General features: G+C 37.5%; 1 protein-coding gene across 1 annotated transcript in view; it reads left to right on the top strand.

The window, feature by feature from the left end:
- The first annotated feature begins 3,110 nt into the window (after positions 1 to 3,110).
- The window catches only part of ALG13 (ALG13 UDP-N-acetylglucosaminyltransferase subunit), a 78,488-nt gene continuing 62,713 nt past the window's right edge, over positions 3,111 to 18,885 (top strand). The window contains 3 exon segments of the mRNA XM_021676419.2: positions 3,111 to 3,239; positions 4,072 to 4,234; positions 6,849 to 6,987. Of these exon segments, the coding sequence (XP_021532094.2) occupies positions 3,159 to 3,239; positions 4,072 to 4,234; positions 6,849 to 6,987 (383 nt within the window). The 5' untranslated portion in view covers positions 3,111 to 3,158.

The raw sequence follows: 18,885 nt of genomic DNA, 5'->3' as shown, positions 1-18,885 counted from the left end.
TGACTGGGTCGTTTCCAAGTCCCAACCAGAAGTCTCTGTTGGATGTCACTTTCATAAAGGCAGCTGGTGAGTTTTCCTGCCACTGTGTTTCAGCTTTGGTTACAGGAACTGCTTTAGCTTGGAGGCCATTATGCTCATATGGAGCTGCCCTCTCAGGGAATACAGGGGGTGTAGCTGCTGTTTTCTCATACACTATGGCTACTGGGTTAATGTCATTTCACAATTTATGAAACTTGGTGTGAAAAAAGGAACAACAGTATGTCACTCCTCAGAAGGACAACTGCCTCAGTTATAAGATTTAAAGGAAACATCCTGTAGAAATAGGCCCAAGGGTCTTAGGTGATGTTCTAGGCCCAATTTACCTCCAATCCTTTTTCTCCTGAAAATAATTTCTTCTTACAGTCTCTCTTATATATATATCCAGGCAGGGCAAAGCGCAAATATGAGCTAAGGTGATAATTTAAATAGGAAATACATAAAACATTAGAAGGCGATAGAGTGAGCAATTATCTTAACAATGGTATGACGGTGGTAGAAGAAAAAAGGAGCGTCTTTAGAAATAACCTCTCCTGTATCTGTCTAAGTGTAATTTATCTGTGGTACTTTGCCGTGCTAATGTGTAATTTTACATTTTAAATGGCTCAGTGGAATAATTCAACAGATTATAGATCTAGGCTTCAAGCTTTATCACCTCTATTTTACATGTCATGCTTGCTAATGGAGGTTAAATGCAGCTTCCAGGAGACCCTAAAGGGTCCTGGTTTTCTGAAAACCACAGTTGGTAGAAAAGCCCAAGTTAGAGTGATTTTCTAAAAGTCGCTTTTGGTGCATCTATAGTACCAGCTACTTGGGAGGCAGAGGCGGGGGTGTTCCTGGACTAAACTGAGAGTCGGGCTGCTATTTCTCACCACCCAACGACAAGATGCAGACGAACTGCGGGGGGAAGAGAGTTTTTATTTCTGTAACTGTTTATAGGGAGAAGGCCTGGAAATTATCACCAGACCAACTCAAAATTACAATGTTTTCCAGAGCTTACATACCTTCTAAACTATATGTCTACATATAAGTGTGCATTCATCTAAAGACATAAGTGATTAACTTCTTTCAATCTATAACTAAGGTCTGAATCTTAAAGACTTTCCTCTGGAGACTCAGTACATTTACTTACTCTAAATGGGTCCAGGTGCTGGTGTGATTACCCTTATCTTCTGTTAAATCACAGAGGTTTGGGGAGTTCCTTCAGACTCCCAATAAACTTATTTGTGGAGGTCTGAGGAGTTTCTTCAGACCCACAATTACACTTGTTTAATCTAAATGGGTCATGTTAAGAATTCTTTTGTTATTTTGTCATGCTTTAAGGCCCAGGAAAGGCCTAGGCAAAACTCTTGGTGGGCTTCCGTTACATTCCAGCCTTTGTATAAAGGCACTCGCTTTTTTTTCAGCTGTTAATATTTAACTTCACTACTCAGTACTGAAACAACTGTTATGGAGACCTGCCTTAGTGAGATGTGGCCTGCCACAGGAGGATCTCTTGAGCCCAGGAGTTAGAATCCAGCCTGGGCAACAGAGCCAGACCCCGTATCTTGTAAGATGTCTTTTATTTTTTAGGGTTTTTTTTAAATTTATTTTTTCTAGATGGTGTCTCACTGTCGTCTTGGCTGGAGTGCAGTGGTGCGATCCTGGCTCACTGCTCACTGCAGCCTCAGGCTTCTGACTAGCTAGGACCACAGGTGGGGGCTAATTACATTTTTTTGTTTGTTTGAGACAGGGTCTCATTCTATGTCACCCAGGCTGGGGTGCAGTGGCAGGATCTTGGGCTCACTGGAACCTCTGCCTCCTGGGCTCAAGCAATTATTGTGCCTCAGCTTCCTGAGTAGCTGGGATTACAGGCACTTGCCACTACACCTGACTAATTTTTGTATTTTTAGTAGAGACAGGGTTTCATCATGTTGCTCAGGCTGCTCTGGAACTTCTGACCTCAAGTAATACACCTGCCTTGGTATCCCAGAGTGCTGGGAATACAGACTTGAGCGATGGCACCTGGACTAAAAAATAATATTTTTAGAGATGAGGGTCTTGCTATGTTGCCCAAGCTAGTCTTAAATTCCTGGGCTCAAGCAATTCTTCCCAGTAGTTTGGGTTTACAGTCACTGCACCTGGCAAAGTACTTTTATTTTTCATAACCCCTTTGCCAACTCGAAGTAAAACCATCTGTCAAATGTATCTTGACAAAACATGACAGCAAAGAAAAAAATCCCAAACTTGTCTGTCATTAAAAGATTGTGGTCTTGAACTCCCGACCTCTACTATAAGGACACATGCACACGAATGTTCATTGCAGCACAGTTTACAATAGCAAAGACCTGGAACCAACCCAAATGCCCATCGATGATAGACTGGACAGGAAAAATGTGGCACATATACACCATGGAATATTATGCAGCCATCAAAAACGATGAGTTCACGTCCTTTGTAGGGACATGGATGAACCTGGAAACCATCATTCTCAGCAAACTGACACAAGAACACAAATTCAAACATCGCATGTTCTCACTCATAGACGGGTATTGAACAATGAGAACACACGAACACAGGGAGGGGAGCACTATACACTGGGGTCTGTTGCGGGGGAGTGGGGGGGACAGCGGCGGGGTGGGGAGTTGGGGAGGGATAGCATGGGGAGAAATGCCACATATAGGTGAAGGGGAGGAAGGCAGCAAATCACACTGCCACGTATGCACCTATGCAACAACCTTGCATGTTTTTCACATGTACCCCAAAACCTAAAATGCAATAAAAAAAAAAAAAAGATTGTGGTACTCACGCAATGACACCAACACAATGTTTTGGGTATTGTGTTAGTTTTTTTCACCCACCAGTTTTGAAAAAGTTAACTACATTTGGCAATTCCCCATTCCCTTATAGTGAGGGGGTCTCAAGAACTGGCTCCTAAACATAAAGAGCTTAGAACAGTGACTGACACCTAGGCCACCAATAGTCTTTGGCCCCGCCCAACCGGTGACACAACCCCGGGCCCGCCGCTCCCCGGCGGCCATTACGGATTTCCGCCTCCCTCAAAGAAACTGCCCGCGGCAACGCGCGTGGCCTCTCTTACGTCACATCCGGCCCTTGCAATCCAGGGTCGCAGAACCCGCGCGATGAAGTGCGTGTTTGTTACCGTAGGGACCACCAGCTTTGACGACCTCATTGCGTGTGTGTCAGCGCCCGACAGTCTGCAAGTGAGTCAGGGAGGCGAGTAGGTGGCGACTTGGCTTACCACCCGCCGCCTCCGGCTTTAGTGACAGCCTTGGTAGTCTTGCCTGACCGCCGCGCTCGGAAAGAAACCCGCGCAACTCTACCACAGGTGCCGCTACCGCTTAGCTGGTTCTTCCCCACGCCCCGCGTGGCTCTCTTCTGGCTCCCCGGCTACTCGGGGTCTCCTGTTTCCTCTTCCCGTTAACCCGGCCGCTCCTCTCCGTCATTTCTTCGGCTCCTTTCCCAGGCTTCCCCTGCGCTCTATTCTCCGCCTCTGCGTCCTCCGCCCCTCCTTCCAACGGCTCCGCCCCTCCGAGCCCGGGCTTCGCAGTTTCTCCTCAGGCTCCCTGTGGATCGCGCGTTGGCGCCGGAGCCTCATCCCACAGAGCTCACCTCAGAGCCCGGATCCTTCCCCTTAGCGCTTGGCCGGAGCCCGCGCGGTTCTTCTCAGCGCGGTTCTTCTCCTCAGCCTCCCCTCAGGGCTCACGGTTCTCCCAGTTCAGCAAATGAGGCAGAACGGGTAGTCCTTGGGTTCCCCCCGAGTTTGAGACTCCTTTTTCCAAAGTCTTTTCCTGCTCTGGCTTTAGCGGGACGCTGCGAGCTGGGTCGTTTAGATTCTTGAGTGCTCTAGAGTTTCCTCGTCGGGCCCCGGACCGGAAAATACATTAGTTTTGAAAACTAAGTGAAATCGGCCACAGGTGGGCTCTTTGGCGGCCGTGCTCCCATCTTAACGTCAAACTTTAGGAGTGGTGGTGGTTCCTGCTCTGTTTTACATAGCCGGTTTAAAAGCCCGCATGTTCTAATTTCCCGTTTCAGAAAATCGAGAGCCTTGGTTACAGCCGACTTATCCTGCAAATTGGTAGAGGATCGGTGGTACCTGAACCCTTCAGTACTGAGTCATTTACTCTGGATGTTTACAGGTACAAGGATTCCTTGAAAGAAGATATTCAGAAAGCAGATCTTGTTATTAGTCACGCAGGTAAAGGTGCCTTAGAATCTCAGGGTTGGATCTTTTAATTTTTAAAAAAATGTCTAGGGTACATGTGTGTGGGTTTGTTACATAAGTAAACGTGCGCCTTGGTGGTTTGCTGCACTATCAACCCATCACCTAGGTATTAAGCCCAGCATCCTTTAGCTATTTTTTTCTGATGCTCTCCCTCCGATAAGGAACTGACACTTTAACCTTTTCAAGGTAAAATGAAATCACTAGTTGAACTTACTGTAGCCCTTTTCAATACACAACTTATTTGAATATGACAATTGAGAACTTTATTGGAGAGAACTTAGTATTTTGGGATGAGAGAAGAATGGGAAATTAATCACTGTAGCCCACCTTTACAATAAGAAACTCTAAACACAGACAAAATAATTTACCAGATGAAGTGTAACAAATTGTTAGATATGTTACTTGACATTAGTACTTTGGCTTAGATCTAAAGGAGTGTTCTGCCTGCTGATTGGTTGGATTGGTCATGGAGTGTTAGTATTGAAAGATTATTTATATTTCTGTTCAATGCAACTGAAATGAATCCAGTCAATAGTAACAGCTACATATTGTGTAAATTGTTTCCTCTTCAGAGAACCACCCTGATGGTCTAGTTAATTAGACCTCTAGGACATTCAGAAAAACTGCTTTTGGGTAGCAATGCACTTTTGATTGCTGTGAGGGATGATGTTTCTTGGTTTTTTAAAAAGTCTAGATTGAGGAGAGAAAAGTTTTTAGAAATAGACATTACCAACAGATTGGTGATTAAAAATGTATCTCCTGGCCGGGCGCGGTGGCTCAAGCCTGTAATCCCAGCACTTTGGGAGGCCGAGGTGGGTGGATCACGAGGTCAAGAGATCGAGACCATCCTGGTCAACATGGTGAAACTCTGTCTCTACTAATACAAAAAATTAGCTGGGCATGGTGGCGCATGCCTGTAATCCCAGCTACTCAGGAGGCTGAGGCAGGAGAATTGCCTGAACCGAGGAGGCGGAGGTTGCGGTGAGCCGAGATCGCGCCATTGCACTCCAGCCTGGGTAACGAGCGAAACTCCGTCTCAAAAAAAAAAAAAAAAAAAAAACGTATCTCCTGAGAGGTAACAGAGCCTTTGGCACTGCTTTAAATGCTTTGTGTATATTAACTTTACTCTCTTTTAAACAATCTTGTGAACTAAGTACTATTAGTATCTCCATTTTACACATGAGGAAACTGAGACACAGGAGTGGTTAAGTAACTTGTCCAGCCAAGAAGTGGTGGAAGATGACAATCTGGTGCTGGAATTAATGTTCTTAACTACCATCCTTGCATAAGATACCCAAAAATGATTTATCTACTCACTTATCAATCTCCTTGTACCCATTTAAAATAGCTAGATGATTTTAGATTTCAAAATTGAATTGATCCTAATATTGTATATTTGCATATTCATGGAGATCTATCCTTAACTATTTCTCGGATAGCACCTCACATATAAACCCATAAGAAGTGGTCATGGTTTTTCATTATTGATGCCTTCCTGTCTCTACTGTAGGCTTGTTTTGCTACTTGGGTTTGAATAGAAATGAAGTGTAGTTTCACATACAGTATATCAAACCTGGATCTTATTTGGATTCAAGGCCATGCCCAAAGCATACTCCAGATAGGCCAACGTATAGTGGTTTCACTTAGAGTTTTTCAGCTTTATGGTGGTGTAAAAGCAATACACATAACGCATTCAGTAGAAACTGCTCTTTGAGTACCATTCAACCATTCTGTTTTACACTTTCAGTATTCAATAAATGGCATAAGATATTCAACACTTTATCATAAAATAGGTTTTATGTTAGATTATTTTGCCCAACTATAGGCAATGTAAGTGTGTTCTGAGCATGTTTCAGGTAGGCTAGGCTAAGCTGTGATGTTTGATGGGTTATGTGTATCAAATGCATTTTCGACTTAGAATATTTTCAAATGCCTTTTTTTCTCTTTTTTCAAGATGGGTTCTCACTCTGTCACCCGGGATGGGGTGCAGTGGTGCAATCATAGCTCACTGCAAGCTCCAACTCTTGGACTCAAGCTCCCCTGTGACTTGAGCTCAGCAGGGAGCTTGTCCAACTCTTGGACTCAACTCTTGGATTCAGGCTCCCTGGTGGCTGGGACTACCGCCACCATGCCTTATTAATTGTTTTTGTTTTTATTTTTATTTTTTGGTAGAGACAAGGTCTCTGTATGTTGCTTAGAGTAGTCTTGAACTCCCGGGCTCAAGCAATCTTCCCACCTTGGCCTCCTAAGGCTTAAGCCACCCGACCCAGCCTATTTTCAACTTATGATGAGATTATACTCCATCATAAGTCGAGGGTCATTGATACTAGAGAACAAGTGGCATAGCACTGAATCATAGGCCATAATGTCATCATCAGTGATAAAGTAATGTATTTTTCAAAGTGTCCAACACTTTTTAAGAGAGCAACTGATAACTATACTCTTGTCATTTTAAATGTATAATTGAAAGACCTGGTTTGTAGTTCTGTCAACTAAGTATTTTAACTTTTGAGTTCTAGCTATAAAGCTTCGTGGGCACCTTAACTTACATTAAATTGTGTTAAACAAATTTGATTTATATTTGTAGGTGCAGGAAGCTGTTTGGAGACTCTGGAAAAAGGCAAGCCACTCGTGGTCGTTATAAATGAAAAGTTGATGAACAATCATCAGCTGGAACTGGCAAAACAGCTACACAAAGAGGGTCATCTCTTCTATTGTACCTGCAGGTATACTAGAGACATTATTTTTAATCTCTTGCCTTAATTCCTCCCTTGCTGTTTCTTATCCACCTGCTGTTCATCTTATCCACCTACCTAACCCATCTGTCTCTTCTGCCTCTTAACTTCTCACACTTACCAAACATTTTGATTTTCTCAGTTGTAAAACCCTCCCATTTGTTTGTTTCCCACTTTGTGATCTCTGTGTTATATTTCTTTCTGTATCTGTGGCTATTTCTTTGCATATGTGAATATCTGAGAGAGAGTGTGTATATGTGTTTAGGTAAGCAAGGTTTTGAGACACTGATTTTGGAGTTCTAAATTTTGAGTTCATTATATAGATTTTCATTATTCAAGGAAGGCATTTGCTCATTTAGTTGAAAGTTTTTCCTACAGTAAATCCACTGGAATCCCTAAATTAAATGTACTCTATTCAGTTACACCGAATATATAACAGGCACTGTTTTAGGTGCTGTGGATACAGTAGTAAATGCGAGATAAAGTCCCTGTTCTCATGGTGCTTAATTCTAGTGGTGGAAATTTGATGGTAAACAAGTTCACAAATAAATGATCAAGGTATTTCACATAGTGAAATGTACTATGAAGTAAGTAAGACAGGGTAATGTGGTAGCTGTGGTGAAGACTGATTAGAATTGTCAGAGAAGGCTTGGCAGAGTGCCTAACATTTTGATCTGAGACCCGAATTATAAGAAAGAACCAGTCATGTGATGATCTAGAGGCAGAAGGAACAGCAAGTGCAAAAGCCTCAGTAAGGAATGAACTTGGAGGTTGGTGTGCTTGAGGAACAGATGCAAGATAAGTGTGGCAGGAGCATAGTGAGCAAGGGAATATAATAGAAGATGAAGCTGGGTGGGGTAGCTTAGGTAAGAGTTCTGATTTTATTTATGTTTATTGAGAAGCCATTGAAGTATTTTAAGCAGAGAAATTACTTTATAGTAGGAGTATTATTTTCTACAAGTATATTAGAATTTAACAGGAACTGATCATCGTAATAGAAGGATGAAGAAAATTGCTGGTTTGTTTTCCATTAGTACTTCCTTGAGACACTAGAAGCTTGCCAAAGGGCCAGGTCAGTAATTCCCAATTGTTTGGCTTTAAGACCTATCCTAGTTTGGTGTTTCATGAAGTAAATCCCACATAGAATTACTATGTATCTATGTATGTGTATATACATATATATATTACAGATGTATATTATAGTAAATTGAAATTAATTTTTAAAAACCTGAGAAGAAACTGGCTAGAGCATAATAAGCTTTTCTTTTTAGTTTTACTGCTTCTGTCTCTTAGGTACTCAGTAAATACTTATTCATTTATTAAATATTTATTGAGCACCTTCTATGTGACAGGCATTGTCCTAGGCACTTGGTATACATCAGTGAACAAAACAGACAAAAATTCCTGTTCTCATTGAGAGGAGGCAGATTCATTGATTGTTTCAGGAGTAATATTGTTGGTGCCCTTAACACTGTAATGATGGAGAAGAGGGAATGTCAGCGTGGCTGTGTAATATAGAAGCTAGTCTTGAATTATTAGTGAGTCAGGAGAGAAGCTAGATTAAAGAGGAATAAACTTACCTTACTAACTGGTTTATGCAAGTCAATTTTTCCAAATACTTTTGATGAGTATTTTCATTCTAAATGTTAAATCAGCTTTGATTTTATGTTAGTACATTCAAAGGAAAACGTTGATTTCCTAAACATATCCTGACTTTTTACTCATGCTGAAAAGGAAGGAAACTGTACAAGTCTCCAAATTATTTTATTTTATTTTTTATAGTTTTAGATGTCTTTTTTCTATATTAATTTCAAGAAAGTCAAACCCATGAAAGCAGTAAGAATCTATAATTGGTTATATTTTCATTTTAGGTAAATCATTTATTTTCCCCAAACCTAGGCTGGGTGGTGGTATGTTTGTTTTAATTTAAGTGATTGGTTTAAATAAATTTTTGAAGTAATAGTTTTATGTTTGAAACCTTATTTCCAGCAAACATGGTAGCGTAATATATTGTTTAATTATATATGAATTATGATAGTAAATTACTGGCAAAGTTATTTCACAATCTTCATGCATGGTCTAGTAGTTTCCCCAGCTTATTATCTTGTCTGACAGTTATTACTTTTGGTTTCAATTTTTAAATTCTGTTTTCATGCATGCATTATGTTTCAGCTTAAATACGCCCATTCTGAGAAGTATTACAAAGCCATGTGAACACATTTTTCATGAACTATTTCTCAGATATTTCAGTTGACATAGGAGATAAGGTATCTGCAGAATTTATATTGACATTTTATAGTACTCTTTGTATTGCTTTAATAATCCTAGTGTGTATATTTATAATAAAATATATAAAAATTCACATGTGCAGTTTTTAGAAGTACCACTATAGTTTAGGAAGTTAGATTCATTCATCAAGTGGACAGCAGGTGAAGTATGGAATTTTCTCCCATGTTACCTAATATTTTTCTTCTTTTGTTTTAGCACGCTTCCTGGGCTGTTACAGTCAATGGACTTATCAACACTGAAATGTTATCCTCCTGGCCAGCCAGAAAAATTTTCTACATTTTTGGATAAAGTTGTTGGATTACAAAAATAAACACTAAACTCTCAACACTTTTAAAAACAACCCCCAAATTCAACCTATGGAATGTGATTAAATCAAATTAAATACATATTATATATTTAGAGATTAATATAGTTAATAAACTACCTACATCTATAGAACGTATAGGAAATTTTATGGTGTGCACATTTGCATTTGGGTCCAAATGCTAATTGCAGTTTAGTAAACTTACTAGATTTTTTTTCTAATCATCATTATGTAGTGAGCCATTCACAGGTTTTATCCTAGAATCCCAAGTGAATTTAGAATCGTGAAAATGAATGACATTTGAAAACTTTAACAAAGATTATAAATGTAGTTAGTTTGATGTTCCTTAGAATAAAAAATGAAACAGTAACAACTTTTTAAAAATTTTACATGAGAATCAGCATCTTTAGCTTTATAATCTAAGGAGCCAAATTTAAAAAATGATGGATTATGCTCTCTGAAATAAAAAGTTCTATCATTGCCTAAAAAAGATGATCAAGTTAGTTGATCTGTTGCACTTAGAAAAGCTACTTTTATCCTGAAGAATAGAGTGGAGTGGATATGTTCACTATTTTTTTCTAAAACGTACATAGACAGTGATAAAATAATCATGGCTAATGTCAAAACTTCACTGGTTTGAGAAGAATAATCAAAAAGGACTTACACTAATAGGACTTACTATTGATTTTTAAGGATGCCCTCTCACAGTAGTGATGAAACATGAACTGTAATAGAAATTTACAATTTATGTGTTTATAAAATTAGTTTTACAAGTGAACAACAAATGATCTGATACATATAATGGCTTAAATATATGGTTTTAAAATTGACATAACTTGAGCAAAATACATTATAAAGTTCTTTCTGACTAGAGTGTATGGTCTGAAGACCTTTACAATAGACTAGATTATCCTTAAGTATGTATAGCTCTCTGGTAGAATGTTTAGATATAGTTTTTCTATCAAAATAGAACATTCACTATAAAGACCTACCTTCCATTCCATCATATTATCCCAAAATGCTAAATGTTCCAATCATTTTACTTGGAATGTATTTTATCATGTTTTTGTAGGCTTATTTTCCTGATTGTGTTTTATTTAGGCTAATATTAAAATAAATGGTTACTAGTGGTAGAAGGTGGTGACTGATAAATACTTTAGGTAGCAGGAGGAAGCCAACTTGGATTAAAATTTTGCTGAGAATAATCTTAAAAAGTGAGTAATCTGGTTGAGAATTTACAGCACCATAATCATAATTGTATATCAATGTTATACTCGTGTTTTAGGAAAGATCCTATTCAAATCCAAGGAGAGAATCTTAAGTGTTTTCTGGGCCCTTGTAAATACGTTTTCTCATTTGATAAAATTGTGACTTAAAGTTTATGTTGGTCACTTAGTTTTTATAGTTTATGACATGGAGAATTAAAGAGAAACAAGTGAAAGGCAAGGTCTACTCAAATATCAGACAACTAAAAGGCTATACAGCCCCTAAATCCTCCAGTATCTACTTTCCCAGAATAATGCGTAACCTAGATTCCATTATTTCATTTAGCAGAGTTGTTGTTGTCAGTTGTTGTCGTTGTCAGTTGTGTGTGTAGTAACATCTCTGACTACACTTTGGTGGAATTTTATATCAATTTTGGATTTTTAAATCAAAGGAGACTTGAGAATTATTTTGATTTGGGATTATCTAGTCCAATCCCATCATATTCAGATTTTGCCGTTCGCTTAAACTAATAGCTTTTGGCAGAACTGCCCCTAGAAGCAGCTCCTTGATTTCCAGTCCCCTGATCTTTCTACTATAGATAATATATGTTGTAAGCTTTTTGTTTCTTTATGGTTGTTTGCCTAGTATTCATTTTAGTTACTCTAATCCTTTGCAAGGTAGGTTTTGTTTGTTTATAGAAGTTGTTTATTTAGTAGGAATTTCACATTTAACTGGGTTTTCCTTTGGCATATGACAACCTTAGCTAGGACTTAGAAATCTGTGATTTCTTGAGTTTTTGGAATTCAGGAAAATGCTCTGGGTAGGATTGTTAGTAGATTGAATAAATTAAGACTTTAAGACAGAATTGTAGACTTTTGGAGTTGGGAGATAATTTAAATCTTTTAAACCACCAATTTTACAGATAAGGAAACATGCTGAATTAATCACCACATTTACATCTTATTAGTCCTTATTAAAGAACGGTAATCAAAATTCTATTTGAAATGTTTGCTCCATTTGTTTGGTTTCATTACATAGCAGAGCCTCAGGTTCGTGATATCAATTAGTAAGTGGAATGAAATTTGTTTAGCAGTTTCCTATTAGAGGCATTGAAATTTTCGAGGATGAGGAAATGAAAGAGAGTTTAGTATTGGGGAATTTGCACCATGGATAGATTAAGAGGTAGACAGTTAATAGAACATTTATGGGCAGGAGTAGATAAAAAGAGGTGATATTATGGGATGACCTTGGGAATTAAGGATTTTAGATACTTATAATTTGGGAGGAAAGAAAGCTTGAAGGATTTTTTGATAAGATAGCATAACCAAAGAATTTGATGTAGGGTTCTGGAACATTTAAAAGTAGTCACTGTCTGCAAATACCATCAAATATTTGATTTTGGACGCCTTAGAGCTCTATTTTGCATTCTTTTAAAGGCAAGTCATATATAGGCACAAAAGACAGTACAAAAAGGTTGTTTGCCACTTTAATAGTTTGAGAAAGTTTTCTAAGACTAAAATCAGGAATGACTAGAAGTAATATAAATATTCTTCTTCGCCCTTCATTGTATAAACAATTCCTCTGATCATAATGTAAAATTTGTGGAGATGACCAAAATCCTGCATATAGTCTGAGAAATGACACCTATGGACAGATTATTTGAAATCGATTTTTGGGAAAGATTTGGAAAGGGTCATCATGATAGCCATATGGTGATCAATTTTCTGCTGTACATGTAATACCATTTTTTTTTTTTTGGGACCAAGTCTTGCTCTGTCACTCAGGCTGGCATGCAATGGCATGATCTTCGCTCACTGCAACCTCCACCTCCCGGGTTCAAGTGATTCTCCTGCCTCCGCCTCCTTTGTAGCTGGGATTACAGGCATGTGCCACCACACCCAGCTAATTTTTGTATTTTTAGTAGAGAAGGGGTTTTACCATGTTTGCCAGGCTGGTCTCAAACTCCTGACCTCAGGTGATCCTCCTGCCTTGGCCTCCCAAAGTGCTGGGATTATGGGAGTGAACCACTGTGCCCGGCCATAATACCATATTTTTATAGGGGAGTGGAAAGTTAAAAATAATTTGGGTTAACGCTTCGTGCTTAGTATGTATCAGGTACTATTCAGAGTACTTTACACATATGTACTCATTTAATCTTTAAATAATCCTATGCAATAATTGCCCATTCTACAAATGACATAATGTAAGAAAAAGTTTTATTCCATTTTAGGGTCCAAGAGATAATGTGGAAATTGTAATTTGAACACTGAATTCCAGTATATTTCCATCCATTATGGGGATAGTAGGACAGAATATTTGAAATCAGAGGATTTTTCTGAGAAATTTAGATTGTATGCTAGCCATAGGTGTATAACCTTTTTGAATTTTTACTTTGCTACTTAAAAAAAAACCACAGTGATGGCTACTCATAGAATCTATGTGGAGAAACTTCCAGTTGGTTTACCAGATTGCATGTTATTTACAGATCTTTTTTTCCCCCCTTAAATATTTATATTTTAAAGTTTCTTTTTGGTCTTTGCTTTATATCTTTTATTGGTATTTTCATCATCCCCATAGCTTCTACTACTGTTGACTCCTTTATCTGTATCTCCCAACTCTGATTTGGGCTCCTAAGTGGTATTTCCAATTGCCTTTGGCTCTGTCTGTTATTTCTGTAAGCACCTCAAACTCAATGTGCCCCATACTGAAATAATATTTCTTTTCATTCTTGTGAGGTGCTTATCTTTATTAATGGTATCACCATTTAGTCATTCTTCTAGCTTTTAACTGTGTCTTTAACCCCTTATATCTAATTGGTTTCCAGGTATTCGCAGGTTTATTTCCTAAGTACCTCAAGCCTATTTATTCATCATTCAGGCTTTTAATATAAATGCATAATGAGAATCTACCTTTTGTATCAGCAGTATCCAAGACATGATTCCTGCTCTGGAGGAACTATATCTTACTCATTCTTGAGTCCTTTGCCTGAAACATAGTAGGCTTTCCATAAATGATGAATGCACTTCTGTAACTTAGTACTCTTTTTTTGATTATCTTGATTAGGATTAGGTATTGTTTTAGGAAACACTCATCTTGCGCACATTTATTTCATACTAATTTTGACTTGACAGCAAAGTATCTAGTACATCTCTTGATCAGAAGATGTGACCGTCATATTGTATACGTTTGTAGGATCAAGCATGTATAAGAATAGCATCCCAAATATAACAGTGCTGATTCTATGTAATATCTTAATGGCATTTAAGGGTCTGTCAAATAATGGTACCTGTCAGGGATTTGTGGTAAAACATGATGTTAAAAGTCAGGTTTATAAAAAGCAGTATATATAGTGTTTTCTAGTAAAAGCTTACATGGAGAAAGGTTTAGGATATTACCAAACGATTTTTTTCTTTGAGACAGAGTCTCTCACTCTGTCACCCAGGCTGGAGTGCAATGGCAAGATCTTGGCTCCTCTGCCTCCCCTGGTCAAGTGACCCTCCCACCTTAGCTTCTGGAATAACTGGGACCACAGGCGCGGGCCACTATGCCTGGCTCATTTTTTTGTAGAGACAAGGTTTTGCCACATTGCCCAGGCTGGTCTTGAACTTCTGGGCTCAAGTGATCTGCCTGCCTCAATCTCCCAAAGTCTTGGGATTACAGGTGTGAGCCACAGCACCCAGCCATCAAGTGGTATTTAATTACTTATTACGTGGCTAATTTCCTACATGAATACTATGTTACAAACCTTATATGTATAGCTTTTAATTTTTTTTTTTTTTTGTAGTTTGGTAAACAAAAGGTAGACAAACCTGGCTAGGTTCAAACAGGAATGTAGAATACATGTGGCCTTTTTTTTAATGAAGTCTCGCTCTGTTGCCTAGGCTGGAGTGCAGTGGCGTGATCTCAGCTCACTGCAACCTTGGCTTCCCAGGTTCAAGTGATTCAGCCTTCTGAGTAGCTGGGATTACAGATATCCACCACCACTTCTGGCTAACTTTTGAACTTTTAGCAGAGACGGGGTTTCACCATGTTGGCCAGGCTGGTCTTGAACTCCTGACCTCAAGCAATCTACCCACCTCAGCCTTCCGAAGTGCTGGGATTACAGGCATGATGCACTGTGCCTGTACAGATTACATGCTTCTTATTGTTGATATTGATTCTTGAAAAATATTTTGACAGGCTTTTAATACCATTATATACCATCTATGTTGGCATTTCTATATCTTTATTGTCTTATAAATTTTTTTACCACATCCTGGCCAAAATTACTTATTTTGATTGACACTCATATCATAGCTTTGAACGTGATTATATTTTGATGGCTGCAGTCCTGTTCTCTGAGGCAGTGGTTCTTAAGCTTCTTTCAGCCATGGAACTCTTTAATTTAAAGCTATTGCTTTTCTTCTTTACATATACGTGATTTTGCACTGACTTTCAGGAAGTTTGGAAGAACCTTGTGGCCCCAGGTTAAAAATCCCTAGGTTGAGGCCAACTTCAGTGACTTCATTTCTTGGTCATTGTTCATTACTATTTTAGTGTTAACTCCTAGACTCATTTATAATTAAACTCTTTTGATTAATTACATTTAAATTTAGTAATTACCAGTTTTTATAATGTAACACAAAGTCAAGACTTTTTTCATTAAGTTTAAAGCATACCAGACAACACATTTTTGAAACTAACCTTAATATTCTTATACTATTAAGTCAGTATCTGTAACCTATAATGTCTTGTGTAGTGTTTTTCCTAATTGATAATAAGGACTAAATGGAATTTTTTTATTTGTAGTAATTACTTTAGAATATCCTACAATAGACTGGTGAAGAAATCCAATAAGGCAGTACAATATTGTATTTACTCACAGTTAAGTGTGCTTCTGAAGTACTTGTTTGCAGGACCCTGATAGTCACTATAGAAATGATGTCTGTGAGGGGGCCGATGGTACATCTTTTTAATTGTTCATTTCTCCTTTTCTGCAGCATTACATACTGGTCGTTTCTCCACTGCCAGTGCGAAGTGAGTGGATAATACATTCCCAGAATTTAGTAGTGAAAAACATTCTTAAGTCCTTAGCCTAAATTAGTAGTTTTCTGGACCTCAATTTTCCTCCTTGTGAATTAGTAAAACTAACTTCTCCATAGGTGATTTCTAAGACATAAACCTAGTTCTGTGGCATGTTTTAAAAATTAAAAATGCTGTTGAAATACTACATTTTCTCTTGGTTAGTTTTTGTTTTAAGAAATAGGACTAAGTGATGTATTCCTAGAATTCACAGAATATAGTCCTAAATGATATGGAAGACAGATTTTTCATTGAATTTCATATTTAAACGCATACTCAGTTTCTAATTGGGGTTATAGTTAGATGGTTTAAGTTTATTTAGAAGTTTAAGTGAATGGGTCTTTCCAGTGCTTCAATGTTCTGGGTTTTTTCCTTCCTTCCCCTAATCCCTGTCTCTAGACTGATCAGACACTGTAGGTATCTTAAGTTAAAAAACAACCCTCAGTATTTCTGTGCCAGTGTGATATATTTTAAAGCAAAGTAGTAGTTTCCTTTTTTTTTTTTTTTTAAAGAAATCTGTATTATGCTATCAGGTAGAAATGGGGAAGAGAAGAAAATGAAAGCAAGTGGTTCTTGATAATATTTATTTTATTTTGTATTTCCAAACAAGGATCACTGCTTTGAGAAATCCATTCTTTATCTTACTTTTATTTTCTCCTTCCTAAAACTTGAGGAGGAGGTTGAACAGGGCTGCCAGGCCACGTTTTGTTTTAGAACCATTGTATTCCATTCCTTCATAAATCTTGCTTTGCTAATTCTGCTTGAATATTCACCATGAAAAGTTGACGGGCTCTAGTTCCAGGGTGCTGTTAAAATACATTTTTAAAAAACATTACCATTATATTTTCAGTAATGAAAGACCCTAAAAAGAGGTTCTGTAGAGTTATTTCCCTTAATTGGCTTCATGTTATTTGGTACTAAAAGTAATTGAAGTTATTTAGGGCTAATTTTTAAAATATTAATTGCCTTTTCAGTAGGTTCTGTTACAAGTTATTACATGCTAATACATGGGTTTGTTATCTTTAAAAATCTAGGTCTGTTTATGTGGTAATGTCAGATTTATTCATTTTTATGTGGGCCAGTCATCCCCACTTTTTGCCAAGATAGTAGGCTAACACCCCAAAAGCTATTTTTAATATTGATCACAAATTTGAGCACTTAAAGGAAGGTGTTATCAATATTTTAATATTGATTACAAATTTTACCACCTAAAGTCTGTTATCCAGTATTGAATCACAGAGTAATTCCCTAGACTTGGAAGAGTACTTCGAGATTGTGCAGCCCCTCTACTTTATTTCACGGATGAGGAAACTGAGACTTAGAATAAAGTGGTATAGCGAAGTTCATAATGTTCTTTTCATGATATCATATTGTCTCTCAGAAACTAAAATAATAACTCATAGCATTTTGTCGTATACAACTATACCTTGTAAGTCACAGGTAATGTATGCTTTAAAAAAATAATTCCAGACATATACCTCATTTATTTGGTTGAAACGTGGAGTGTTACCTTAGAATTAAAAGAATTAATGTTTATATGTCACATTACAGTTTCCTCATTTGCTCAGTGAAGAAATAAATATAGCAATTAAAAGGACAAATTACATTTTCTACCTAAATTTCAGTATAAAAAGTAGTAATTATAAAATTGAAGCCCATCAATTTCATGACAGATAAAATATGTAATTACTTTACCTTTTTTCAATTTATTTTATTTTAATCTGTACCCAGAGGTACAATGCCTAAAACGTCTTTTTTAAAACAATTTTTTTTCCATTATACTTGGATGTCAAAGGTAATAATTCCATTAGGGTTGGGACAACAGGATATGGACCCATATTAGAACTTTGGCTTGAGTTCCAGTAGAATTTAAGTGAAATTGCTCTGGTCCTTAACTTTTTTTTTTTTAACCAGAGAATAATTACTTGGTGAATATTTTATCGGATAGCAGCTAACGGCAATCCATATTGAAGCACGAATGTGCTAAACACTGAACGTTACAGTATCTTATGTATTATTCTGACAACCATAGGTTTAAGTCACAGAAAAATTTCTAGAGCAGAGTTTCTCAAACTTTGAAACATTAATAAGTGATCTATGGAGGGAAAAAGATGTTTGGTAAAGGCTAGGTAAAAAATATGAAGCATTTACTGTAAGCATTCCTTAGGACCTTTAATGTTGCTAATGGGCACTGTGAATCTCTAGGATAGGATTATAGTATGCAAAGTTTGCTGAAATTTTGGCCTTGAAATTCTCTTTTTAGGAACACTTACTAATAACTTGTGGAACACATTGTTCTAGAGCAGTGGTTTTCAAAGTGTGTTCCCTGGACCAGCATCATCACCACCTGGGAACTTGTTAGAAATGCATATTCTTAGGATTTGTCTTAGACCTGCCTCAGAATCTATGGGCAAGAGGCAATCTTTTAACAAGCCTTCCACTTGAAAACCACTGTTCTGGAGGTTTACAGGACTAAAGTAGTTTGCTGTAGAGAAAGCCAATTGGATATTTCAAAGGACAGTATTAAACACCTTGAAGTGTCTTTTTATTATATGCAAGACAAAGTCTAGCATTGACCCATAGGTCTCTTTAAAATACCGTATTGTACTCATCTGTAGAATGGACCCTCTGCTTTACCACTTCTGAGCCTTTGTTCATGTCTCTCCTGCCCTGGTATATGATTGCTCTTTATGGTAATTGTGTAAACATTGGGAGATGTTATATAGTTTTAATTTCAGTACTGTTACTGATTGGATGTGAAAACTTAGGTCTAAGTCTTAAAAGTATTTCAGAGCTGTTTCTTCATCTGTAAAATAAAAGGTTCCTTGGAGCTGTAAAATTCCAATTACTTGTTTTCCCAGTTTGTGATGCTATTATTTCTTGCTCACTAACAATAAAATGTTTACATTTATTCTTTTAAATTAAGGTAATACACGTGAATAGTTAAAAATGTTAATTCTGCAAGACTTCTAACAAGAAACAGCAGTCATATGTCCTATTCCTCCTCATCTCTGATCCTGTTTCTTATT

Source organism: Aotus nancymaae, unplaced genomic scaffold, assembly GCF_030222135.1.
Source record: "Aotus nancymaae isolate 86718 unplaced genomic scaffold, 86718_ANA_hifiasm-v0.15.2.pri h1tg000004l, whole genome shotgun sequence".
Taxonomy (NCBI): Eukaryota; Metazoa; Chordata; class Mammalia; order Primates; family Aotidae; genus Aotus; species Aotus nancymaae.
This window is presented reverse-complemented; position numbering and strand designations above follow the sequence as displayed.